General features: G+C 42.3%; 1 protein-coding gene across 1 annotated transcript; it reads right to left on the bottom strand.

Annotated features, from left to right (window-relative positions):
- Nucleotides 1-20,323: 20,323 nt before the first annotated feature.
- LOC126708968 (uncharacterized) lies at nucleotides 20,324-21,643 on the bottom strand. Its single transcript, XM_050409011.1, has 3 exons — nucleotides 21,381-21,643; nucleotides 21,122-21,215; nucleotides 20,324-20,721 (listed from the first exon to the last, which is right to left on the bottom strand). Exons 1-3 carry the CDS (start codon nucleotides 21,500-21,502, stop codon nucleotides 20,602-20,604), a joined length of 336 nt encoding a protein of 111 aa, XP_050264968.1. The 5' UTR covers nucleotides 21,503-21,643; the 3' UTR covers nucleotides 20,324-20,601.
- Between the last annotated feature and the right edge of the window lie 99 nt (nucleotides 21,644-21,742).

Here is a 21,742-nt window from a genome sequence, read left to right as displayed (position 1 = left end):
TCTTTTGTTTGTTGAAGAAATATGAAATCATGTACTTAAATTTAAAATAACTATTTGAATATCTATTTAGTAGTTCAAAAAAAAATATTTATTTAGTATTTACTATGACAATTTCTTAGAACCTATTTACTAAATGCAATATCTACTCACCAAAAAATGCAACAAAGAATGATAATGAATATCATTATCTTTCCACAATATTTAAATTTTCACAATAAATGATGATATATGCTACAATTTTTTTGAAGATCTTCATCAAATTAAATTCTTGCAACCATCTACAATGAAGATTTTGTTATTCATACTTCATTTTTTATCATCTTATTTTATGAGTCTAACTGCGATATTTAGTTTACTTATTTTTAATGAACACCCTTTTAAGTAGGAAAAGAAATTTAAAAAAGAACAAAATAACAAAAGATATCTTTCATCAAAGTTTCTATAAAATAAAATTATAAGTATAGAAGATTTAAACCTAATAAATTAGTATTCTCTAGGTAACAAATAGAAAACCATATATTATCATTTTAACTTTCCAAGCATGACTACCAGTTTACCACATAATATTCAAAATACAAGAAGAAAATTTTGGGACATTAAAATTTAGTAGGAGACATTGCATAATGGAAATTTTAAGAATTATAATAGTAGGAGTATATGCTCATTTACAAAATATAAATGATGAAATTATTCAACTTTTATTTGGGGGGGGATGAAACTACCCCAAACATAACGGAGAAAAGTGCTACTTTGTCAATTTGTGTGTGTGTGAAACAATGTGTTTTTTTTTTTTTTTTTTTTTTTTTTTTTTTTTTTTTTTATGACTTGAAACAATGTGTTAAAAAAATCAACCTAAAAAAATTATGCATAAACAATGAATTTTGGTTCAACAAATTGCCTAAACCAAAAACGAAGTTTAGGAACACATCAAAATGTCACGATATTTTTACAATACCTTTATTTCTAGCTATGGTGGGTTTTGGTTTGATATTTTATTATTTTATTTTAGAGTAATGTTACATCCACAACATTTTCACAATAAATCATAAGTTGTAAATTATTATTAGTTTTAAATTAGGCTAACCACTTTTGACTGTGCATTAAAAAAACAAATAAAAAGCCAATTGAAGAAAATTGTGCCTAAAACAATGAATTTTGGCTTACCAAATTTGACTAAACAAAAAAAGAAGCCTAGGAAGAAAACAAAATGTCACACAAAAAAGAATCCTAGGAACTCAATAAAATGTCACAACATTTTCGCAATTTTTTTTATTCCCAGCTATGGTAGGTCTCAGTTTGATATTATTATTTTATTTTTCACATCCATGGTATTTTCACAACAAATTTTAGATGAAAATTTATTACTAGTTTTAAAATTATACATTTAAAAAAAAAAAAAAAAAGACAACACAAGAAAATTGTGTGTGAAACTGTGAATTTTGGTTCACCCAATTTTACTATATTAAAAAAGAAGTCTAAGAATACAACAAAATATTACAACATTTTCACAATACCTTCATTTTTAGGATCCGAAGAGATAGTTTTTTATTTTTTTTGAAAGAAATGCTACATCCATAATATTTTTAGAACAAATTCTAAATGACAAGTTGTTATTGGTTTTGAACTGAGCCCACTACTAATATCACTTTTTTATCCATAAAAAATGCCTTGTCGCATAAAATTTGTTGTAAAATTATTGTGAAAATGTTGTGAACATAGCATTACTCCTTAAATTTTAAAATCAAGCAATTTTTCCCTTAATATTTTGGAAAATAGAAAATATGTCACATTGTTATTCTCTCAGTTAAACCTTAATAAAAGCTTATAATTCTTAAAATATTTATTGTGTAATGTCTAAAATACTCTCACTAAATTTTAACATCCCCAAAATTTTCTTAATGTATTTTGAGTTTTAGATGGTAGTAATTCTCAGTTTCTTATTTTATTATTTTATTTTGACCTTTAAAAAATTAACACCTCAATAATTGTGAAAATATTGTAAGAATGTGTTATGTCAGTGTAACTATGTATGCACATATAAATATTTAAAAGAAAAGACAAAGAGAGCGCAAGCAAAACCGGCATAAGGTGGAAAAAGGAAAAAAGAAAAGAAAAGAAAAGGAGGCCCATGAACGGTGCAAATTGTCAAATAATTGTGAAAATATTGTAAGAATTTGTTAAGTCAATGTAATTGAATATGTACATATAAATAATAAATATTTAAAAGAAAAGACAAAAAAACAAAAGCACAAATAAAACTGGCTTAAAAAAAAGGGGCCAAAGTAGTGAAGCATAATGTAGGTTGAATAAACCAAAATCACTGTAGATGGCATAGGCTCTTTTTATATAGTTAATAGAAATCTAATACCCCCAAAGCATCGTGCAAAAGGGTCGTCAGCACCCACATACCCGTTAGTTTTACGAAAACCAATGAAAGAGTTAGGCCGACGACACCAAACATGGCAACCCCACAGTGAGACTTGACAGACATCTCCATATGTCAACAGGAATGCTCGAACAAAGCAGATGGCTGATGAATGTAGAGAGGCAGGCGGGGTTAAACAGAACGACGGGTCCAGTTTGGCTTAACTTTATCCCACGAATATCTATGTAAGGAAATTTCTTGTATCCCACGATCAACCCTAATCAAAGGAATCCCCATAAGGAAAGGATCCCGCAAAATACATATATTAATAAGGATCTTCGCTACAAGGAAAGACCCTCTCCTCCAAGAAACAAAGGTCAGCTTTATACTACTATAAAAACACCAAAGTCCTCACAAATCAAAGTACGCAAATTCACTCCAACTCTAGCACTATAGAGTTGTGAAAGTTTTCTAACTTAACCTTCGGAAGGTACTTGGCCGATACCACACCGGTACTCTTTGCAAAGTCTTCTTTGTTTTTGTTTCGCAGGTTCTGTCTAGAGCACGTGAGGACTGTGCGGCTTACTGACGATTTTTAGTATCGTCACTTTTATATATATATATATATATATATAATTGAAATAGTTTAAGCTAGAAATATATGCCTAAAGTGAGAATTGATTTTTCTATCAATATTTTAAAAGTTGTGACTCACCAATTGTTAAGATCTTTCAATGGTGTTTTATTTATTTATTAATGTCTCTTTATTATTTATTTATATATTCAAATTCAGTTCTTATTATTATTATTATTATAAAATAAGGATACATCTATATAATAAAGATATTTAGGAAATATTTAGAAATGCTATGGGTAGATTTCAGGTTTGTTGTACTTTCAATTTACTAGGAACCCAATCGTAAACTCTCTTTTGAGTGAGGAGCAAATATTGTTTTAAAAAAAGTGATTCAATGCATCTCAAAGCTATATTTTATCCTTCTTTTTATTCTTACCCTATTTTTCTAACAATTTTAATAGAATATTTCAATGGAATGAGATTTGAAGTAGACTTTTAAAATTATAAATCAAGGCTTTATGATCAAGTTATAATATAGGTTTGACGGGACCAATTTTGGTCGCCAGAAAGCCAAGATGAAATTCATTCTTACTACATGTTGAATATTATCTACATCTTGGATCGATCCAAACTTAAAGCACTTCCTGAACCAATTCCCAAAGATATCAATTCAATCAGGGCAACAAGGAAGAATCGTGAGGAGGACAAACTTGTTTGTAGAGGGCATATCTTGAGCACTCTTTCCGATTGATTATATGATTCTCTATCTTTCTCTCTCTTTGACCACTTATTTTTCTTATTTTTCACCCTGCCCTCTTCTCTCTCTTTTTCTTGTTTTCTCTTCTTTTCTTTTTATATCTAGAAAAATATTGATGACTAGAAAACAATTGCTATTTTACAGCCGCCAAATAAAAGAAATAGTGAACTTGTAATTTTGTGTGAAATAGTTGCTTTTCAATATTCAATATTAATGTGTGTGAATTTCTTGTTTGTAGACTAGCAGACCTTAGCCACAGCAGGTGCACCATACCAAGCCAGCATGCATAGCTTCAGCTCCAATCTAAGTGTACCACCTCAGTCCAGCATGCATAGCCCATCCATTCCAAGTGCACCATACTAGTCTAGCATGCCCAACTTCAGGCCAGGTGCACCATCTTAGGCCAAGACAAGTTCAGCCACTCAATTTGCACCATCTTAGTCTAGCATGCATAGCCCATTCACTCCAAGTGCACCATACTAGTCCAGCATGCCCAACTTCAGGCCAGGTGCACCATCTTAGGCCAAAACAAGCTCAGCCACTCAATTTGCACCATCTCAGTCTAGCATGCATAGCCCATCCACTCCAAGTGCACCATACTAGTCCAGCATGCCCAACTTCAGGCCAGGTGCACCATTTTAGGCCAAAACAAGCTCAGCCACTCAATTTGCACCATCTCAGACCTAGATACACCAATCTGGTCCAAGTGTAACACCTTATGCTAGGACAAGCTTATCTAATCCATTTCAGGCTAGCAGAAGCACATTCTTCTACTCTTATACACAACAGCACAGCTCCACTCCAGCTGCAACACACCAGTCAGGCAGCACCCACAAAATCCAGGTGCACATCACAACTCCAGCAGCAGCAACCTAAATCTAAGATAGAAAAAGACAAGGGTGGTCACATCAAAGACTCCAAAGGCTTCTAAAAATGTATCCAGATATATGGAAGCAATCAGACATAGTGGGAGTCAATCATCTGTGTATGGTCCAAGAAAATGAAGAGAGCACAAGTTCATTTTTCTTTTGCTTGATGAATGTAACTTGTTTTGTTTATTTATAGTGATAAAGTTAACTATGGAACAATACCCTTTGTTTTATAGAAAGTGATGGTAGAAAGTGTTGTTTTGTTTAAACATAAACCCTTTGTCCTGCTTTAATACTCATAGCAATGAGTAGCAGTTAATGATAAGTTGAAGATGTATTCCTATTGCCTTTGTGTTGTTTAGGTTAATATTGAATCTTGTGTCCTGTTTTGGTTTTCACAGCAATGAGAAGCTGTTAATGAAGATGCTATGTTAGATATTTTATTGAGCTTTGTTGTATATCTTAACACTAGTGATACTGACAGGTTTGTTGTATATGTGTTGATATCCTTGGACCATTGGTATATAGAGTTTCTATATTTCATGTTTCAAACCTTGTTTCTTTCCCTTTGCCCAAAAACAGATACTGATAGGTTTGCTAGGATGATATTTATTTCTCATTTCAGGAGTAGGATCAAGAAAATAAGTCAAATTGTTATTTACTTTAAGATTTAACAATCAATTGGTGCATTATTTGCAAATTTCACCCATAATGAGAGCCTTGAAGCCAAATACATCTTGGGCTAGGAAATAGTAAAGGTTTGCCTAACTTAACTAGGCATGCTTGACTTAACTATGCTTCCCAATAAATATGCACAAATTCATAGTATTTAGGCAAAGATTCACAATATTTAGGCATAGATTCACAGATTCATTAAGCAAGTTCACAATAATTACCATTGCATAACACATCACCAACACACTGCTAGTCTAGTTATCAAGGAACAAGGGTATTCATTTCATTCCAGGAATGGTATCAAAAAAAAAAAAAAAAAAAAAAAAAACCAACAAGTGTTTCCATGCTAACTACCTAACCAAAAAATTTACACACTGCCAACCCTTTACATTAACAATTACAGGATATTGAAACTCCCCCATCTATGTAACATGCTAACCAAACATACACTTCCACCACCCACCTAACCAAATATAAACACTTCCACACTTTTCACTTGCTGCCTAACCAAACTTTCACTACCTGTCTAACCAAACATACAATTACAAAGACAAATCCCACATATCACCAATAAAAATGCCAAAGCCACAATGTAAAACTTCTCTCTCTTGTAGTAGCTTGCAACCTCAGCCTCTAATCTAATAATCCGTCGCCTTTGCTCTGGGATAAGCACCTTACCATGTTCACATATCTCATCATCACACCTGTACGGCACCGAGCTCCCAAAGCCCATACAGGCCTTGGGCCCAGACCCATCTAGGCCCCGGGCCCAAGCCCATACCAGCCTTGGGCGCAAGCCCAGCAGATAGTTCCCGTTACCTTATGCCCTTCTTAAAACTGCCTTAGGGCCAAAAACAAGTTTTGGTTATTAAGCTCCCGGGGTTGACCGGTTAACATTTCTCGGTAGAGCGCATGAGTCAATACCCGGGAAGGTCATGATATGCACGGGAACATGAGTCGCCGAACATAATCGGTGAAAATGGAGCCAAGTTCCAAGATCATAAATGCTGCACCGCCCTCTCACCTAAAACAGCCACTTTAACCAGATAATACTGGACCTTCAATAGCACTAACGATGAACATAATCATAGTCTCCCCACTAACCTTGGCTATAAATAGAGGAAAGTTGGGAGAAGAAGGGGTTGAGAAAAATTGAGAGAAAAGGAGTGAAAGAGAGAGCTTTTCAGCTGAGTGTTGCTTTGAGTCTCTCTGCCGAGAACGACCCATTGTAGGAAATCCTTAAACCCACTACAAATAAATTGTGAGCCCAAGGGATCTAAGGCCTAGAGTTCTTGTACTTGGTTCTTACAATTGGCGCCCACCGTGGGGCCATCCTACGAAGCTGTGGTTCGAGTGAGACTCAAGCAAAGAAGATGTCAGAGGAGCGCTCAAGAGGGCACGTTCCGAGCAATTCCGCAGGATCTTCCCGGGGATCGACGTGGAGGGAGAGAAGGCAGAAGCGGCTGGAGGATAGGGAGCATTCAAGAGGAGAGGAAGGGTCCGGATTGGGAGAAGGATCGGACCAAACGCACCGGACGATTTCAAACGTCTCAGCACATCGGCAACCTGATGATAGAGACCAGGAGCTGGAGCGGTTGCGCAGATTGGTAATGGACTTGGAGCTGGAGGCAAGGGGTCGGCGCCACGAAAGGGACCACAACCCCCAACCCAGAAGGAACCGTGGCGAGGAAGGTTCCAGCCGACCTGTTACGCAACAACACCGAGACCGATCCCATTCTCAAGAGTCACGTCGTCACTCCCGGGATATTCGTCGTAGACGGGACCGTTCCTGGTCACATGGATATGATAACCACGGGTCAGAGTCGCTAGAGGAGCGGCAGCACCACAACGCCGCGATGGATGCCATGAGCAGGGCCTTGCGGATGGCGGCCCGGTCTCCATTCTCAGATGAGATTGAACGGGCACCCATGCCGAGCAGATTCACGCGTCCACCATTCAATTCCTATGAGGGGAGGACAGACCCCGTGGAGCATGTCAGTCATTACATCCACATGATGTCGTTGCATGCGCACAACGATGCATTGATGTGTAAAGTATTCCCCTCTAGTCTCGGCTCTACCGCACTGAGATGGTTCAATGGGTTGCGGAAAGGTTCTATACACAGCTTCGCCGAGCTGATTCAGGAGTTCGGCAGCAGGTTCGTAACATGCAGCCGAGTGCAACAACCGGTCGACGCCTTGCTTTCCATGAAAATGAGGGTCGGGGAAACCCTTCGGAGTTATGCCAGCCGATACTGGGAGCTCTACAATGAGATTGGTGGGGGAAACGAGAAAATTGCGGCTAGCACCTTCAGGATGGGGCTCCCCGAGGATTCTGAACTACGGGAGTCGCTGACAAGAAGACCCCCGGAGGACATGAGGCAACTGATGAGACGCATAGAGGAGTACAAACGCCTGGAGGATGACCGGCTGCAAAGCAGGGGGAAAGCCCCTTTTTCAGGGAGAGTTCGGCAAAGCTTCTTGCCGCCAAAGCCGAAAAGGGACTTCAGAATGCAGGAGCCGGAGGTGCAGATCGAAGGGGTTAATGTGTTGTTTAAAGAGCCCGTGCACAAGATATTGGAACGAATAAGGAACGAGCCATTCTTCAGATGGCCGAACAAAATGGGGGGCGACCCATCTCGGAGGAACCAAAGCCTATACTGCACTTATCACAGAGACAAGGGGCACACCACCGAGCAGTGTAGGGTATTGAAAGATCATCTCGGGCAGTTAGTGAAAGCAGGGCACCTGAAAGGGTTTGTAGCAGATTCCACTGACCGGGAGACCGAGCAGGGCGCACCACAGAGAAGGAATCCCCTTCCACCACCCCGGGGAGTAATCAACGTCATTCATGCCGCACCGAGAGGGGCAGCGGCGGTTAGGATGGTGATGACAGTGGCTTGCGCGGAGGGAGAATCATCCAAGAAGCAAAAGAGGGCTGGACGGCTAGACATCTTGTTCGGAGAAGATGATTTCGAAGGGACAATCCAACCCCACGACGACGCTTTGGAGGTGACAGCCCGGATAGGCGGATTCCTGGTGAAGAGGGTGATGATTGATCAGGGTAGTGGGGCTGACGTCATGTACCCGGACCTCTTCGAAGGGCTCGGGTTAAGAACCCAGGATTTGGCGAAGTATAACACGCCATTGGTCTCGTTTGACGGGAGAATTGTGATTCCCGAGGGGCAAATCTCACTCCCAGTGGACATGGAGGGCAAGGAAGTTGTAGTTACATTCATAGTAGTCCGATCGTTCGCACCTTACACCGCAATCCTGGGGAGGCCGTGGATTCACACCATGGGGGCTGTTCCGTCCACCCTTCACGTGAAAGTAAAGTTTCCTACTGAGTACGGAGTTGTAGAGGTAAGGGGGAATCAGCAGGTGGCGAAGCAATGCCTCATAGCCGCGGTCCAGTGGGAAAAGGAACAGCTCGGCCAAGCTGAGCACGCCGAGAAAGAGACTGCATAGCAATTACAGATACCCCAGGAAAAGGGGGCGGACGTTGCCGAGGAGTTACTGAAGGTAAGAATTCTCCCAGATAGTGACAAATACTTCCAGATAGGTACAAGCATGAATGACCGGGAAAGGGTAGAGATGTTGTTGTTCCTGTTGCAGAACATAGATGTCTTCGCGTGGAACCCGTATGAAGTGCCCGGCGTAGACCTCGAGTTCATTGTTCACAAACTCAATGTGGACCCATCATTTCCTCCGAAAAAGCAGAAGCCGAGAAGAGCGTCAAAGGAGCACGTCGATGCAGTAAACCTGGAGGTCCAGCGGCTGAAGGAGGCTGGGGCCATAAAAGAAATATTCTTCCCGAGATGGCTAGCAAACACTGTCGTAGTAAAGAAGAAGAGCGGTAAATGGAGAGTTTGCGTGGACTTCACCGATTTAAACAGAGCGTGTCCCAAGGATCCGTTCCCGATGCCCAAGATTGATCAGTTGGTGGATGCCACGTACGGGCACCCGAGAATGAGTTTCCTGGACGCCTTCCAAGGCTACCACCAGATTGCCTTGGCACCCGAGGACCGAGAGAAGACAGCATTCATATCCCCGAACACAAACTACCACTACGAGGTCATGCCGTTTGGATTGAAGAATGCCGGAGCTACCTACCAGCGTATGATGACAATGATATTCCGGGAGAAAATTGGTTGCACGGTGGAGGTTTACATCGACGACATGGTAGTAAAGAGCAGAAAAGAGTCGCTGCATACTGAAGACCTTCGGGGAGTGTTCGAGATACTACGGCGACACAGGCTGCGCCTCAATGCCGAAAAGTGCACTTTCGGAGTGGGGGCTGGCAAGTTCCTGGGTTATCTGATCTCCACTCGGGGAATAGAGGCTAACCCCGACCAAATAGAGGCAATCAATCGCCTAAAACCACCGAGCAACCCTAAGGAGGTGCAGGTGCTCACCGGGATGTTGGCCGCCTTAAACCGGTTCATCTCCAAGTTTGCCGATCGCTGCCGGCCATTCTATCAACTTCTGAAGAAGTGGAAGGGGTTTCAGTGGGACGAGAGCTGCGATGAAGCTTTTCGAGAACTAAAGGAGTATTTGGCAAAGGCGCCGAGGTTGACGGCCCCGGAGCCCGGGGAGGATTTGTTTATGTACCTTGCAGTGACCAATCATGCCGTAAGTGCTGTATTACTAAGGGACCGGGGAGTGCAAATACCGGTGTATTACGTAAGCAAGACCTTGGTCGATGCCGAGACAAAGTACCTGCCTCTTGAAAAGTTGGTTTTGGCCTTGGTACACGCCACGAGGAAGTTACCACACTACTTCCAGGCACACACAGTGTTCGTCCTCACCGAGTATCCATTACAATCACTGTTGAAGAGATCCGATTTCACAGGACGGATTGCTAAATGGGGGACTCGGTTGGGATCGTTTGACATAAGATACCGACCTAGAAGCTCGGTGAAAGGGCAGATTCTCGCTGATTTCATCGCAGAATTCACACCTAAGACTGAAGGCCAGGTAATCTGTAGTGCGGAGATTCGCCCGTGGAGGTTATTTGTGGACGGCGCATCAAACGCTATGGGGGCCGGGGCTGGTATTGTCATAATCACCCCTGAGGGTATGCGACTGGAACATTCCTTCAGATTGGGGTTCAAAGCCTCGAACAATGAAGCCGAATATGAGGCCCTGTTGGCCGGACTAAGGGCAGTATTGCAGCTGGGCGCCAGGGACGTAGAAATCTACTCAGACTCTCGGCTGGTCGTTTATCAGATCACTGGGGACTTCGAGGCTCGGGATCCTCGAATGAAAGCTTATCTGAGTACGGCAAAGCAGATTATCGGTCAGTTTGGAAAGGTAAAGATATCCCAAGTGTCCCGGTCGCAGAACAAGCATGCTGACTCTCTTGCGACGTTAGCCTCATCGGCTACAGAGGACACCTCGAGGCTTATCACGATTGAACTTGTAAGGGAACCAAGCATCTGTGTGCAGACTGCCCTCGACCAGGCCGGAGTAGAAGTTGCGCGGGTGGCGGTGGCCGGACCATGCTGGATGAACCCGATCATAGACTTTCTTTCTGAAGATAAAGTTCCAGAGGATGAGGCCGAGGCCAATAAGATTCGACGAATGGCTCCCAGGTACTGGTTGTCTTCGGACCGAAAGTTGTACAGAAGGTCCTTCGCGGGCCCTTACCTCTTGTGCCTGCATCCTGAAAAAGTTAAGGAGCTTCTAACCGAGCTGCATGAAGGAGTATGCGGCGGGCATGCCGGGGGACGATCTCTAGCACACAGAGCAATGACGCAGGGGTTTTGGTGGCCACAGATGCAGAAGGACGCCGCCGAATACGTTCGGAGTTGCGAACAATGTCAAAGGCACGCCCCAATGATCCATCAGCCTGCCGGACATCTAAACCCTGTCAGCAGCCCGTGGCCATTTGCACAATGGGGGCTTGACATCCTCGGGCCATTCCCCCGAGCAACGGGGAACCGCCGTTTTGTATTGGTGGCCGTGGATTACTTCACAAAGTGGGCTGAAGCTGAAGCCTTGGCCAATATTCGGGATATCGACGTGAAAAAGTTTGTGTGGAAAAACATAGTTACAAGGTTTGGGGTGCCGAATTCACTAGTGACAGACAACGGGCTACAGTTCGACAGCAACGCTTTTCGGACCTTTTGCGGCGAGCTCGGCATCAAGAACAAGTATTCAACCCCGGCATACCCCCAGAGTAACGGCCAAGCTGAAGCAGTAAACAAGACTATTTTGAACGGGCTCAAGAGAAGGTTGGATGGAGCGAAAGGAAGGTGGGCAGAAGAACTACCCAGTGTCTTGTGGGCCTACCGCACGACCCCCAGGAGATCCACGGGGGAAACCCCATTTTCTCTGGCATACGGAGCAGAAGCAGTGATACCGACCGAGGTGAGCTTATGCAGTGCGCGGGTCGTTGGGTTTGACCCTGTACAAAACGCCGACCTTATGATGGAGCAGTTGGATTGGCTAGAAGAATGCAGGGAGGCTGCGACCGTACGTCTTGCCGAGTATCAGCAGAAGCTAGCGCAAAGGTACAACCGAAACGTAAGGACCAGGGAATTCAGTGCCGGGGAATTGGTGTTAAGAAGGGTAGTAGGGAACATGCGGGACGTGGCTGCAGGGAAGCTTGCTCAGAGTTGGGAGGGACCATGCAGAGTCACAGCCGTAGCAGGGGCAGGGGCTTACTACTTGGAGGACCTGGACGAGAGGCCGCTCCCCCGACCATGGAACGCCAACAACTTGAAGAAGTTCTACGCGTAACCATCGATGTAAGCCGAAACTTGTATTCTATGAAGATTAAGAGTATGATGAACTTTTTTGTCTTTGCTGTTTTTTACCCTGTAGCCGCACACCAAGAGAATCACCAGCAGAACCTAAGGACAGAAACCTGACCCTCGGCTCGATCAATATCGCCGAGCAGGTGAAAACCTTACAAACAAAATCCTAAGGACAGAAACCTGACCCTCAGCTCGATCAATATCGCCGAGCAGGTGAAAACTTTACAAACAAAATCCTAAGGACAGAAACCTGACCCTCGGCTCGATCAATATCGCCGAGCAGGTGAAAACCTTACAAACAAAATCCTAAGGATAGAAACCTGACCCTCGGCTCGATCAATATCGCCGAGCAGGTGAAAACCTTACAAACAAAATCCTAAGGACAGAAACCTGACCCTCGGCTCGATCAATATCGCCGAGCAGGTGAAAACCTTACGAACAAAATCCTAAGGACAGAAACCTGACCCTCGGCTCGATCAATATCTCCGAGCAGGTGAAAACCTTACAAACAAAATCCTAAGGACAGAAACCTGACCCTCGGCTAGATCAATATCCCCAAGCAGGTGAAAACCTTACAAACAAAAACCCTAAGGGCAGAAACCTGACTTTCGACTCGGTCAAAATCACCGAGCATGTGAAAACCTTACAAACAAAAACCCTAAGGGCAGAAACCTGACTTTCGACTCGGTCAAAATCACCGAGCATGTGTGAACCCTGTAATTAAATCTATGAGGGCAAAAAATTGATTCTCGGTTAAAATCAAACATCCGGACAAACGGAAACTTTGCAAACAAATGCTCGAAGGACGGAAACTCAATTCTCGGTTAAACCAAAACCTGATAAAAACTTAACCCTTTTTACAAAAACTAAGTCCAAATAGCGCTCTCAAAACTACTCACAGCTCCGCACAACAGGTTCTCGGGGGTACATTCTATTAAGCGGCCATAGCATTGGTGTGATTCAAGCAGAGCACAAACGGATATAATTCCATTCAACAAAATTGAAACAGGAAAAGAAAACGGACTTCCAATTAAAAGAGTAAAAGCAATTGTTCAGTCACCACAGCCCGGTGACATAGGCAAATAAAACCAATAAAATAAAACAACGGTTCAATCACCACATCCCGGTGACATAGGCAAATAAAAACGAAATAAAAATAAGCTAAAATAAAATCAACTAGGGGGTTGAGTCGGTGGTGGCACTTCCTGTTGGACGATCAGGGAGAAAGGCTGGGCCTCGTCAAGAAGTTCCTGCACGGTCGGTGTGCTCGTAGCCTCCAGTTCCTCGGGCTCAGCATGAGAGTCTATTTGCTCAACCAACTCCCTCATACTGGCCGTCTCCTCCTCATCTAGAGCAGCCGGGGCGTTCTGGACGGCAGGTAAAGGACTCGGAAATGGAATCTGGCCGGGGTCTCTCAGCGGCGAGTCTTCAGGAACTCCCATTGCTTGAAGAGCAGCAAACCACCTGGCCTCGAAACCCATATGCCGAGCCCGAGCCACCACCGGCTCTGCGGAGTTCTCGGCGTCGGCAAAGCCCACGTCGTACCACTTCTGCTCCGCGGCCGCCAAGCCCGCCCTGAGATCAGCTATCTCCTCAGCATGAGAAGTGTTGAGACTGAGGGCTTGGGCCAGTTTAAGTTCCGTCTCATTTTGCCTGGCCAGGAGTTCAGTACACCTCTGTTCGGCAGATGCTCGGAACTTCTCCGCGGCAGCAGCCTTATTCTCGGCAGACTCAGCAATCTTGGCCTTTTCCTTAGCCGTTTTTACTGCTGCCTCCCGCGCCACCTTCTCGCGCTCATTTTCCTCGTCAAGCTCCCGTGCCCGGGCAGCCACGATGTGAGCTAGTTGAGCGGCCTAGCAAGCGTGAAGGTTAGCAAAGCGGCAAAAGGAAATTTACATGGAGCAAATAGACAAAAGAATTACCGCAATGGCGTGCCACTCTAACCGGCGCCCCACGGACTCCTCGGACCCGTCCTTAAAGGCGTGCACGTCCTCGGGAAGTTGGAGAGCTCCGGCCAAGGTTTGGGCAATGCGGCCGCCCTCGCCCTTATCCCATATCCGAACAGAGGCCGTTGATGGCAATGGTTTGCCATCCAGAAGGAACTTCGGCTCCCACGCCGGAGCCACTTGGGAGGAGGATGCGCCCCCCGTGCCGGCTTCGGTCTGCGGCTCACGGATGACAATCCCCCCTGTTGGTCGGGGAGGAGTCCGGACAGCGGCGTCCCCCGGGGCCATGGAATGTGGCTCGGCCACTTTCTGTTTTTTCCGGGCACGTCCGGACTGCGAGGTTGGAGGAGGTTGAGAAACTGGACCCCGACCTTGGGTAGGCGGGGGCTGGTTGGTCGGCCGGGCACCAGGCACGAACCTGTCTAGGGTCATTATTCGCCTTGCCACCATGCTTGCACCGGGCTGGATCGCTTCAGCTAGCAGGTTAGCCGCGTCTGTCACTTGCTGTTGATGCTCGGCGGGTGGATCCTCGGGATGGGTCTGCTCTTGGGCTTGGTCCCCTTGTTGTATAGCTTCGTGGGCTCTCTCTCTAAGGCGCCGGGATACTTGCTCCGCGGAATCGTCTCGAAGGGGAACTAGTTCGTCCGCGGTAGTGAACCGCCTACCAAATTCCCTCGCTTCCCCGGTTGTAAGCTTCGGTGGCAAGAAGTTCACGTACCGGACGTCTATGTACGAGAGCAGAGGGCTGTCAACTAACAACGCCTGCTTGAATGATTGCCAAGTGGAGTAAACCGGTTCCACGCCGAGGATCAGGTGTGAGGCCCGGAGTTGCCCGTCCCAGTGCACGAAGATCTCGGAACGAAGGACGAAGTTTAAGTCCTTGACGTGGACGGCTCTGAGGTCCTGAGTAAACACTTTGCCGTCTGCAGAAGAACAAATAACACGTTAACTTTTAACAATAAAAGATTTTCTTTTACTTAAACAACTACAAGAAGGGGAAGGTACGAACCCACTTCACGCCGTGTGAGGGGGCAAGGGATCTCCCCGGCAAACCAATTGCCGCGCACCCTGACAAACTCCCCGGCGGAGTTCCTGTTCGAATCGGGTAGGCACGATATCAGCCGTACCCAAGCATCCCTTGTCTTTAAGTAGTAATTTGTGGACTTGCTCCCACAAAGGCTGTACATTTGGTTAATATCATGGTGATCTAGTTGTAAGTTAAAGGTATGGTTTAACTGGCCGACACAACTAACTACCCGGTAAAAATTGGGGGGAAGCTGGTCGGGGCACAGCCCATAGTAGGTAAGTGTGCTTATCAGGAGGGGATCTACCGGGAACCTAACCCCACCTTCTAAGATGGACATCAAAGGAAAGAAGGCTGTACCATGCCCTCGGTGGAGTTCCATATCACTCTCGTGGCAGTAAGCCACGTCCACGTCACGGGGGATACTAAATTTACTCCTAAAGTTGGCCAAAGCAGCCGGGGTATCTAGAAGGTAAGAATAACCCATCTACAAAGCCTAAAACTACAAGAATAAAATCAAAGAAACAAAGCTGAAGGAACAGGAAGGGAAAAAGAGACTTACGTTGGGTTCTAAGGAGGAAAAGAACGCTGAGCAAGCAAGCACACAGAAATGTGGTCGGCAGAGAGTAGGCGCTAAAAATCAGAGGCAAATGAAAAATGGAGTGACGTTTGGAGAAGAACTATTTATAGAGCCAGAAGAAATGGGGAAAGATGAAACGCTTGATCAAACAATAAATGGGCACAGCGAACGAGCGACCCAGCAAATGCCAAGCGTAACCGATTTGCGCACCGCTTCGGTTCACGAACCGTCAGGCAATAATGACGTCTGCGCCTGGCGCCGCGAAACGGCGCGTCTTTTGAGATGGCTATTAATGAGAAATGACAGCCAAAAGTCCCAGACTAAAAGATTCCCGAGGTCAAGAAGCCCAGGCAGTTCCTTGATTCTCCTCGGCAACCGAGTATGAATCAAGGGGGGGCTATTGTACGGCACCGAGCTCCCAAAGCCCATACAGGCCTTGGGCCCAGACCCATCTAGGCCCCGGGCCCAAGCCCATACCAGCCTTGGGCGCAGGCCCAGCAGATAGTTCCCGTTACCTTATGCCCTTCTTAAAACTGCCTTAGGGCCAAAAACAAGTTTTGGTTATTAAGCTCCCGGGGTTGACCGGTTAACATTTCTCGGTAGAGCGCATGAGTCAATACCCGGGAAGGTCATGATATGCACGGGAACGTGAGTCGCCGAACATAATCGGTGAAAATGGAGCCAAGTTCCAAGATCATAAATGCTGCACCGCCCTCTCACCTAAAACAGCCACTTTAACCAGATAATACTGGACCTTCAATAGCACTAACGATGAACATAATCATAGTCTCCCCACTAACCTTGGCTATAAATAGAGGAAAGTTGGAAGAAGAAGGGGTTGAGAAAAATTGAGAGAAAAGGAGTGAAAGAGAGAGCTTTTCAGCTGAGTGTTGCTTTGAGTCTCTCTGCCGAGAAAGACCCATTGTAGGAAATCCTTAAACCCACTACAAATAAATTGTGAGCCCAAGGGATCTAAGGCCCAGAGTTCTTGTACTTGGTTCTTACAACACCATTGGAAGAATTTACACTTTCGCCCAACCTGAAATACAAAACAAGCATGAAACACAAGAAGTTTGAAAAATAAACTTCCACCACTAAAGAAGAATTTAAACAAAAAAAACTGAACCCCAGTAAAACAAAATACACAAATTGAAATACCTAGTAGTTTGGACAACCATAAAACCCTTTGCCAGGGTTGTCTGTTGTTCACGAAACGACTAACACTAGTTTTTTAGCACAGTAGCACCTCAATGAAGCTCTCTTCCTCAAGCTTGAACTGGTTGAAGAGCTTGCTTGTAACACCCCATAATTTTGATACCAATTTAATTCTTATACATAAATTAAAAATGAGGCCTCCAATTAAATAGATTTAATTGATTAGGGCCTAAAATATTAAAAATAAGATAAATACTATGGTATATGAAGCCCACGTGAGGTGGCATGAGTAAATATATGGGCCTTGATAAGCTTTTAAAAACCCTAGCCTTTTACCACTTAAGTTATACATGTATATACATAAGAAGGTTCCTTTTGTTTCAGCCGCAACACATTATTAAGGTTTTATTTTCTTCTATGCGGCTGTGCGTGGAAACCTGCAAGTATGATTTTCCCATGCTCTAAATTTAAGAATTTTGAATATTCAATAGCTAGCAATTGTCATGAACCTAGACTATAGTTATATTAATAGAAAAAGGGCTCCTATAATTGTTATTATATTAGATTAGAAATGGTCAATATGGCTGTATGTCAGGAAAGGGTACTCCACAGGCTTTGAAATTGTACCTAATAGAGTAATAGGCTTGAACCTTATCAATTCAAGTTTGTCACCATGTGGAAGGGTAAAGGTTGCTTAATGGTTGATATTTATCTTCTTATCATCCTTTTAGTGACGTGTATTCAACTCTAAATTATTGTAGAAGGTAGCAATGCTTTTCAAGCCTAGACTATCTTGTTAGCCCCTATAACGTTGGAATAAGAAATTATATATTATTTAAGTTAACCAATTTCCATCCATGCACTGCCATTGTTCAAAAAATTGACTAGCAATATCTTATGTTTTGTGGCATCGGGGATTTATGGTGGCAGATATAGGAGGACACTATAATTAGAATAGTTGTGAAAATTTTGGAAACCTGATTGACAAGTTCAAGCATCAAATGGGGCATTTCAATGCTCCCATTTATCAATTTAATAACTGCAATCCCAAGTAGTGATGGCCACGAATTCAATAGCCAAGCACACTGACAAAGTTGAAATGTATTTCAAAGAAACTAGACACCTTCATAGGCCTTAATGATGATAGGTTAAACTATTTAAGTGTGAAAATTGATTTTAAGTGGGCAATTGTGTATTGATGGACTTATCTTTGGTGTTGCTAGGTTCTAATTCTACTGATTTGTTGTGATTCAAGAGAGGTTGGTTTCATATTTTTGCAAATAAGAGGTAAGTGGTGTGTACTAATTTTGGGGGTTTTTCCAAAATAGTGTTGATTATTAAATTATCTTATATCAAAGAAATATGTTGATATTCTATATATAAATTGATATTTTATAAATGTTTGATTTGCACATTGACTATTCGTTTTATGAAAAATTTGTGGGACAACCTGAATTTATTTAAACTTGTGTGTGTGAATATGTCTTTATATTTTTGAGAATTATGAATGGATTATTTTTGTGAGCATATTGAATGTGTTTTGAAAACCTATGGCAAGTTGTGATTAAAAGCTCAATATTATATTTAGTCCTTAGTAAGAGATAATCATACTGTAACTAGTCCTTAGTAAGGGACGATCTCAGAAAAGGGGACAGTGCACATTTGATAGCTCCTTAGCAAGAGGGTATACTATTGATGATCCCAAAAGGAAGCTCCTTAGCAAGGGAGTGCACATTTAGGTTCCAAAGGAGCCTTTCTTAAGAAAATGGATGAAAAAGAGGTTCTAATTCTAAAAGGGGACAACACAACCTTGTCAACGGAGCGTAAACGTTGACCATGAGAAAAGCCTAGGAATTTGTTTATATGATGGTATTGATATATATATATATATTATGTTGGCTCACAATATAAAGATATTTTTTATATGAAATATTTGATGATAAAATATTGATGAGTTACAAGTTATGAATTTGTTGTAAGAATTATTTGTTTGAAAGGTTTGTTCCCACGTCCCAATGTTAGTGAATTCCACTTATTGAGTTATTTCACCCTCTCCTCCCCCCCCCCCCCCCCAACCCCTCCCCCCTCCCCCCTCCCCCCCTCTTTTATTCCCCCTTACATATATATTAGAAGGATCATTAGATTAGAGATTTTTGGAAGACAACAATTACAAATTATTTTGTGGAACTGAGGATTTTATTATTATTTTTATGGTATTAAACATTATATTGGAGAATTATTTTGAGGATGTTTTATCTTTGGTAGATTGGAGCTATGACATTTGTGATAAGATTTTAAGTTGCTGATTGCTTTTATTTAATATTTTTATGGATTATTTAGATTGAATACACTTTTATTACTTATGATTTTGGGGTGTTACATTGCTTCCATCTGATTAGGGACTTTGAAATGGTTGATGATCTTGAGAGATGGTTGATGATAATAGTGGCTTCAAGTGATAGAGATGGTTTGAGAGGGAGGCTGATGATTTAGAGAGACAAAGAGGGTAATTCTAGGGATTCAAGTCTGATTTGGGGATTTTCAGTGTCTAATTTTTTATGAATGCCTCACATGACTGGGTTTAGGGCAGGAAAGCCACATGTCGAAATGGGGCATGCCATGTGAAAAAAAATTATTATTTTATTTTTCCGTCAGCCACATATGCTTTTTTCGTTTGTTGGCTGACAGCAAAGACTTAAATGTCACGCGATAATTGGTTTAGGGACTAAAAGTGGTGAAATGAAAATGTAAGGACCAAAATGGAAAAAAGCCAAAATATAGGGACTAAAAGTGTATTTACGGCTATAATGTAAAATGCATTATTTTACCTTAAAAAAAATTACAAAATTAGAAAATAATCACATCATTTTTAAAAAAAAGTTTTGGACTAACACTTATTACCATTTTCATTTTTCACTTAACAAAAAAACAAATCGTCAATTTTTTCCGTCCATTGCGCGAGTCTGTGATTGGTTGTAAAAATGAATTAGTTATAACATTCGGAAACAACTATTGAATCCACGGTTACAATCTGGTTTTAAATTGTAATAATTTCATCATGTTGGCTTATGAGTTTACTTAACTTCTACTTGAGATGTATAAAGATTGAAGTATTCAACATAGGGAAATTCTCAATTAACCACTTCTGCACGTCAAAAGACTCAAAACCTAACTCCAGCAGTACACGTTGAGATCGTGAGATGATGCAATCATGCGGTTGATTTTTTTCTTTTTAAACAAAACTACACTGCCTTAGTGGTTGGATCAGTACAGTCTGATATAATCAAGACTAGAAAGGTCATATAACAAAAGAAGAAACAACTCCACAGGTAGTGCCCAAAATGACAGTCAGTGGACTGCCATCTTTGCTAGCATAGCTTCGAAAGTTAAGGACTCAATTTTTATCTATAGAATTTACAATTTCCCCCATTTTTACAATTCCATAGGACAAATTAATTCCTAAAACTTGATTTTGACATGTGGTTGCTGGCTGCCCCGGACCCAAACAAGGTCAATACTCTCATTCCCTTCCCTCTACTTCCCTCCCCTACCCATTTATCTAAATACACTTAAAGAGATCCTAAACCAAACAGTACATTTTGAGTGACTCAATGCTTTACCTTAAGTTAACCATTTCTTCAATTTTGAATATGCCAAAATCAGGTCTCACTAGTCACAAAGTTAAATTAAGCAATCTTACAATGTAAGAGTAGATATTGATCTAGACAGTAGACATGATAAAAAATATTCACCAAAAATACAGCCTACTGATTAAACTACAAAGTAGCATGGAAGTCAATGCCAATGCACCAAGCATGAAAATGAGTTTGGACAGTTTGACCATAATGCAGGAATTTCAGGACCCACATCTCCTGTGTTTTGCTTACAGGGGTTCAATTTCTCCTTCTTGACGCCCTGGAAAACATTTCTTTGATGTTCTTTGATTCTGTCTCCACTTTCGCCTTTTTAGCTTGCTTTCCAGTTCTTGTACTCTTTTTGTCGCTCCCTTTTCCCTGATAAATAGTGCAGTATAAAGAGTATTTATAATGTAAAATTATTTAACAGCAAAAGCCTGTATAGCCATTTGTAGAACATATTTGCAGATAAATTTAGTTAAGGGCTATGTGTCCAAAGTTAAAACAGATCAAATGTCATGGGTTAAAATAGAAAATGGCCCAAAGTGAATGGTTTAAAAGCATTGGAAGAATATTCAAATATCCTTCCCACAGAAACTTCGATTTTTTAAAATTTTTCCCGGGGGTTTTTTGGGAGTGGCTGGGCTACAAAATAGGGGTAGCTCTCTCCTCCACCAAGATTTTATAACAATCCACGTATGACCAGCAGGGAAGCAGACATATCACAACTTGAAATTGATTTACATAGCAAAGTGGCTTTAACTCTGAAAGTTCATACCTGTAAGACACTCTGAGACCCTGGGTTACTTTCTGTAACAGCTGAAAGGATTTCAACATCTGGTGCTTTTCCATTTGCCTCTGCTAAATCTAACCTGCAAACACGTTCGGTAAACTAGACATGGTTAAAGCATCTTCAAAGAATACACTCTAATCATAAAAAGTTGTGTGATTGCAATACTTCCTAAATTCATACAAAAACAAGATTAGATGTAATAGTGTGTCAATGCGTTGAAGAGGAAAAGTTAGGGAGGGAATACTTTAGATGGTTACACAGAAGCTTCAGCCAAGGCTCATACTTCATGTACTCCCCCAAGATTGAAACTGCATCAGCTACTGCACTAGTAACAAGGGAATTAATGAAGAGAAACTGTAATTTCATGCCAAAACAAAGCAAGCACTCTCTCCCCTTTTTTCTAGTATGGGCAATATTAAATAACCAGTTATAATACTCTTATGGTTTGTTTGACAATCAGATTATGTGGTATAAAAAGAAAATTAACTGATTGACATTAGTTCAACCGATGCCGACATTCTTCAACCTTTTATGTATAGAAGGGGATTAAGTATCACCATATTAAATGGACACAACAAAACAAATACAACAACTACATGTCGTTTT

The sequence above is a fragment of the Quercus robur genome, chromosome 12, assembly GCF_932294415.1.
Source record: "Quercus robur chromosome 12, dhQueRobu3.1, whole genome shotgun sequence".
NCBI classification, from domain to species: domain Eukaryota; kingdom Viridiplantae; phylum Streptophyta; class Magnoliopsida; order Fagales; family Fagaceae; genus Quercus; species Quercus robur.
This window is presented reverse-complemented; position numbering and strand designations above follow the sequence as displayed.

What these genes read in the sequence shown, in the direction of transcription:
- LOC126708968 (XM_050409011.1), bottom strand. Translation starts at nt 21,502, where the DNA reads ATGAAATTACAGTTTCTCTTCATTAATTCCCTTGTTACTAGTGCAGTA. An exon ending in CTTCTGTGTAACCATCTAAA is followed by an intron (nt 21,216 to 21,380) that starts GTATTCCCTCCC and finishes ACGTGTTTGCAG; the next exon opens with GTTAGATTTAGCAGAGGCAA. An exon ending in GGTCTCAGAGTGTCTTACAG is followed by an intron (nt 20,722 to 21,121) that starts GTATGAACTTTC and finishes ACTATTTATCAG; the next exon opens with GGAAAAGGGAGCGACAAAAA.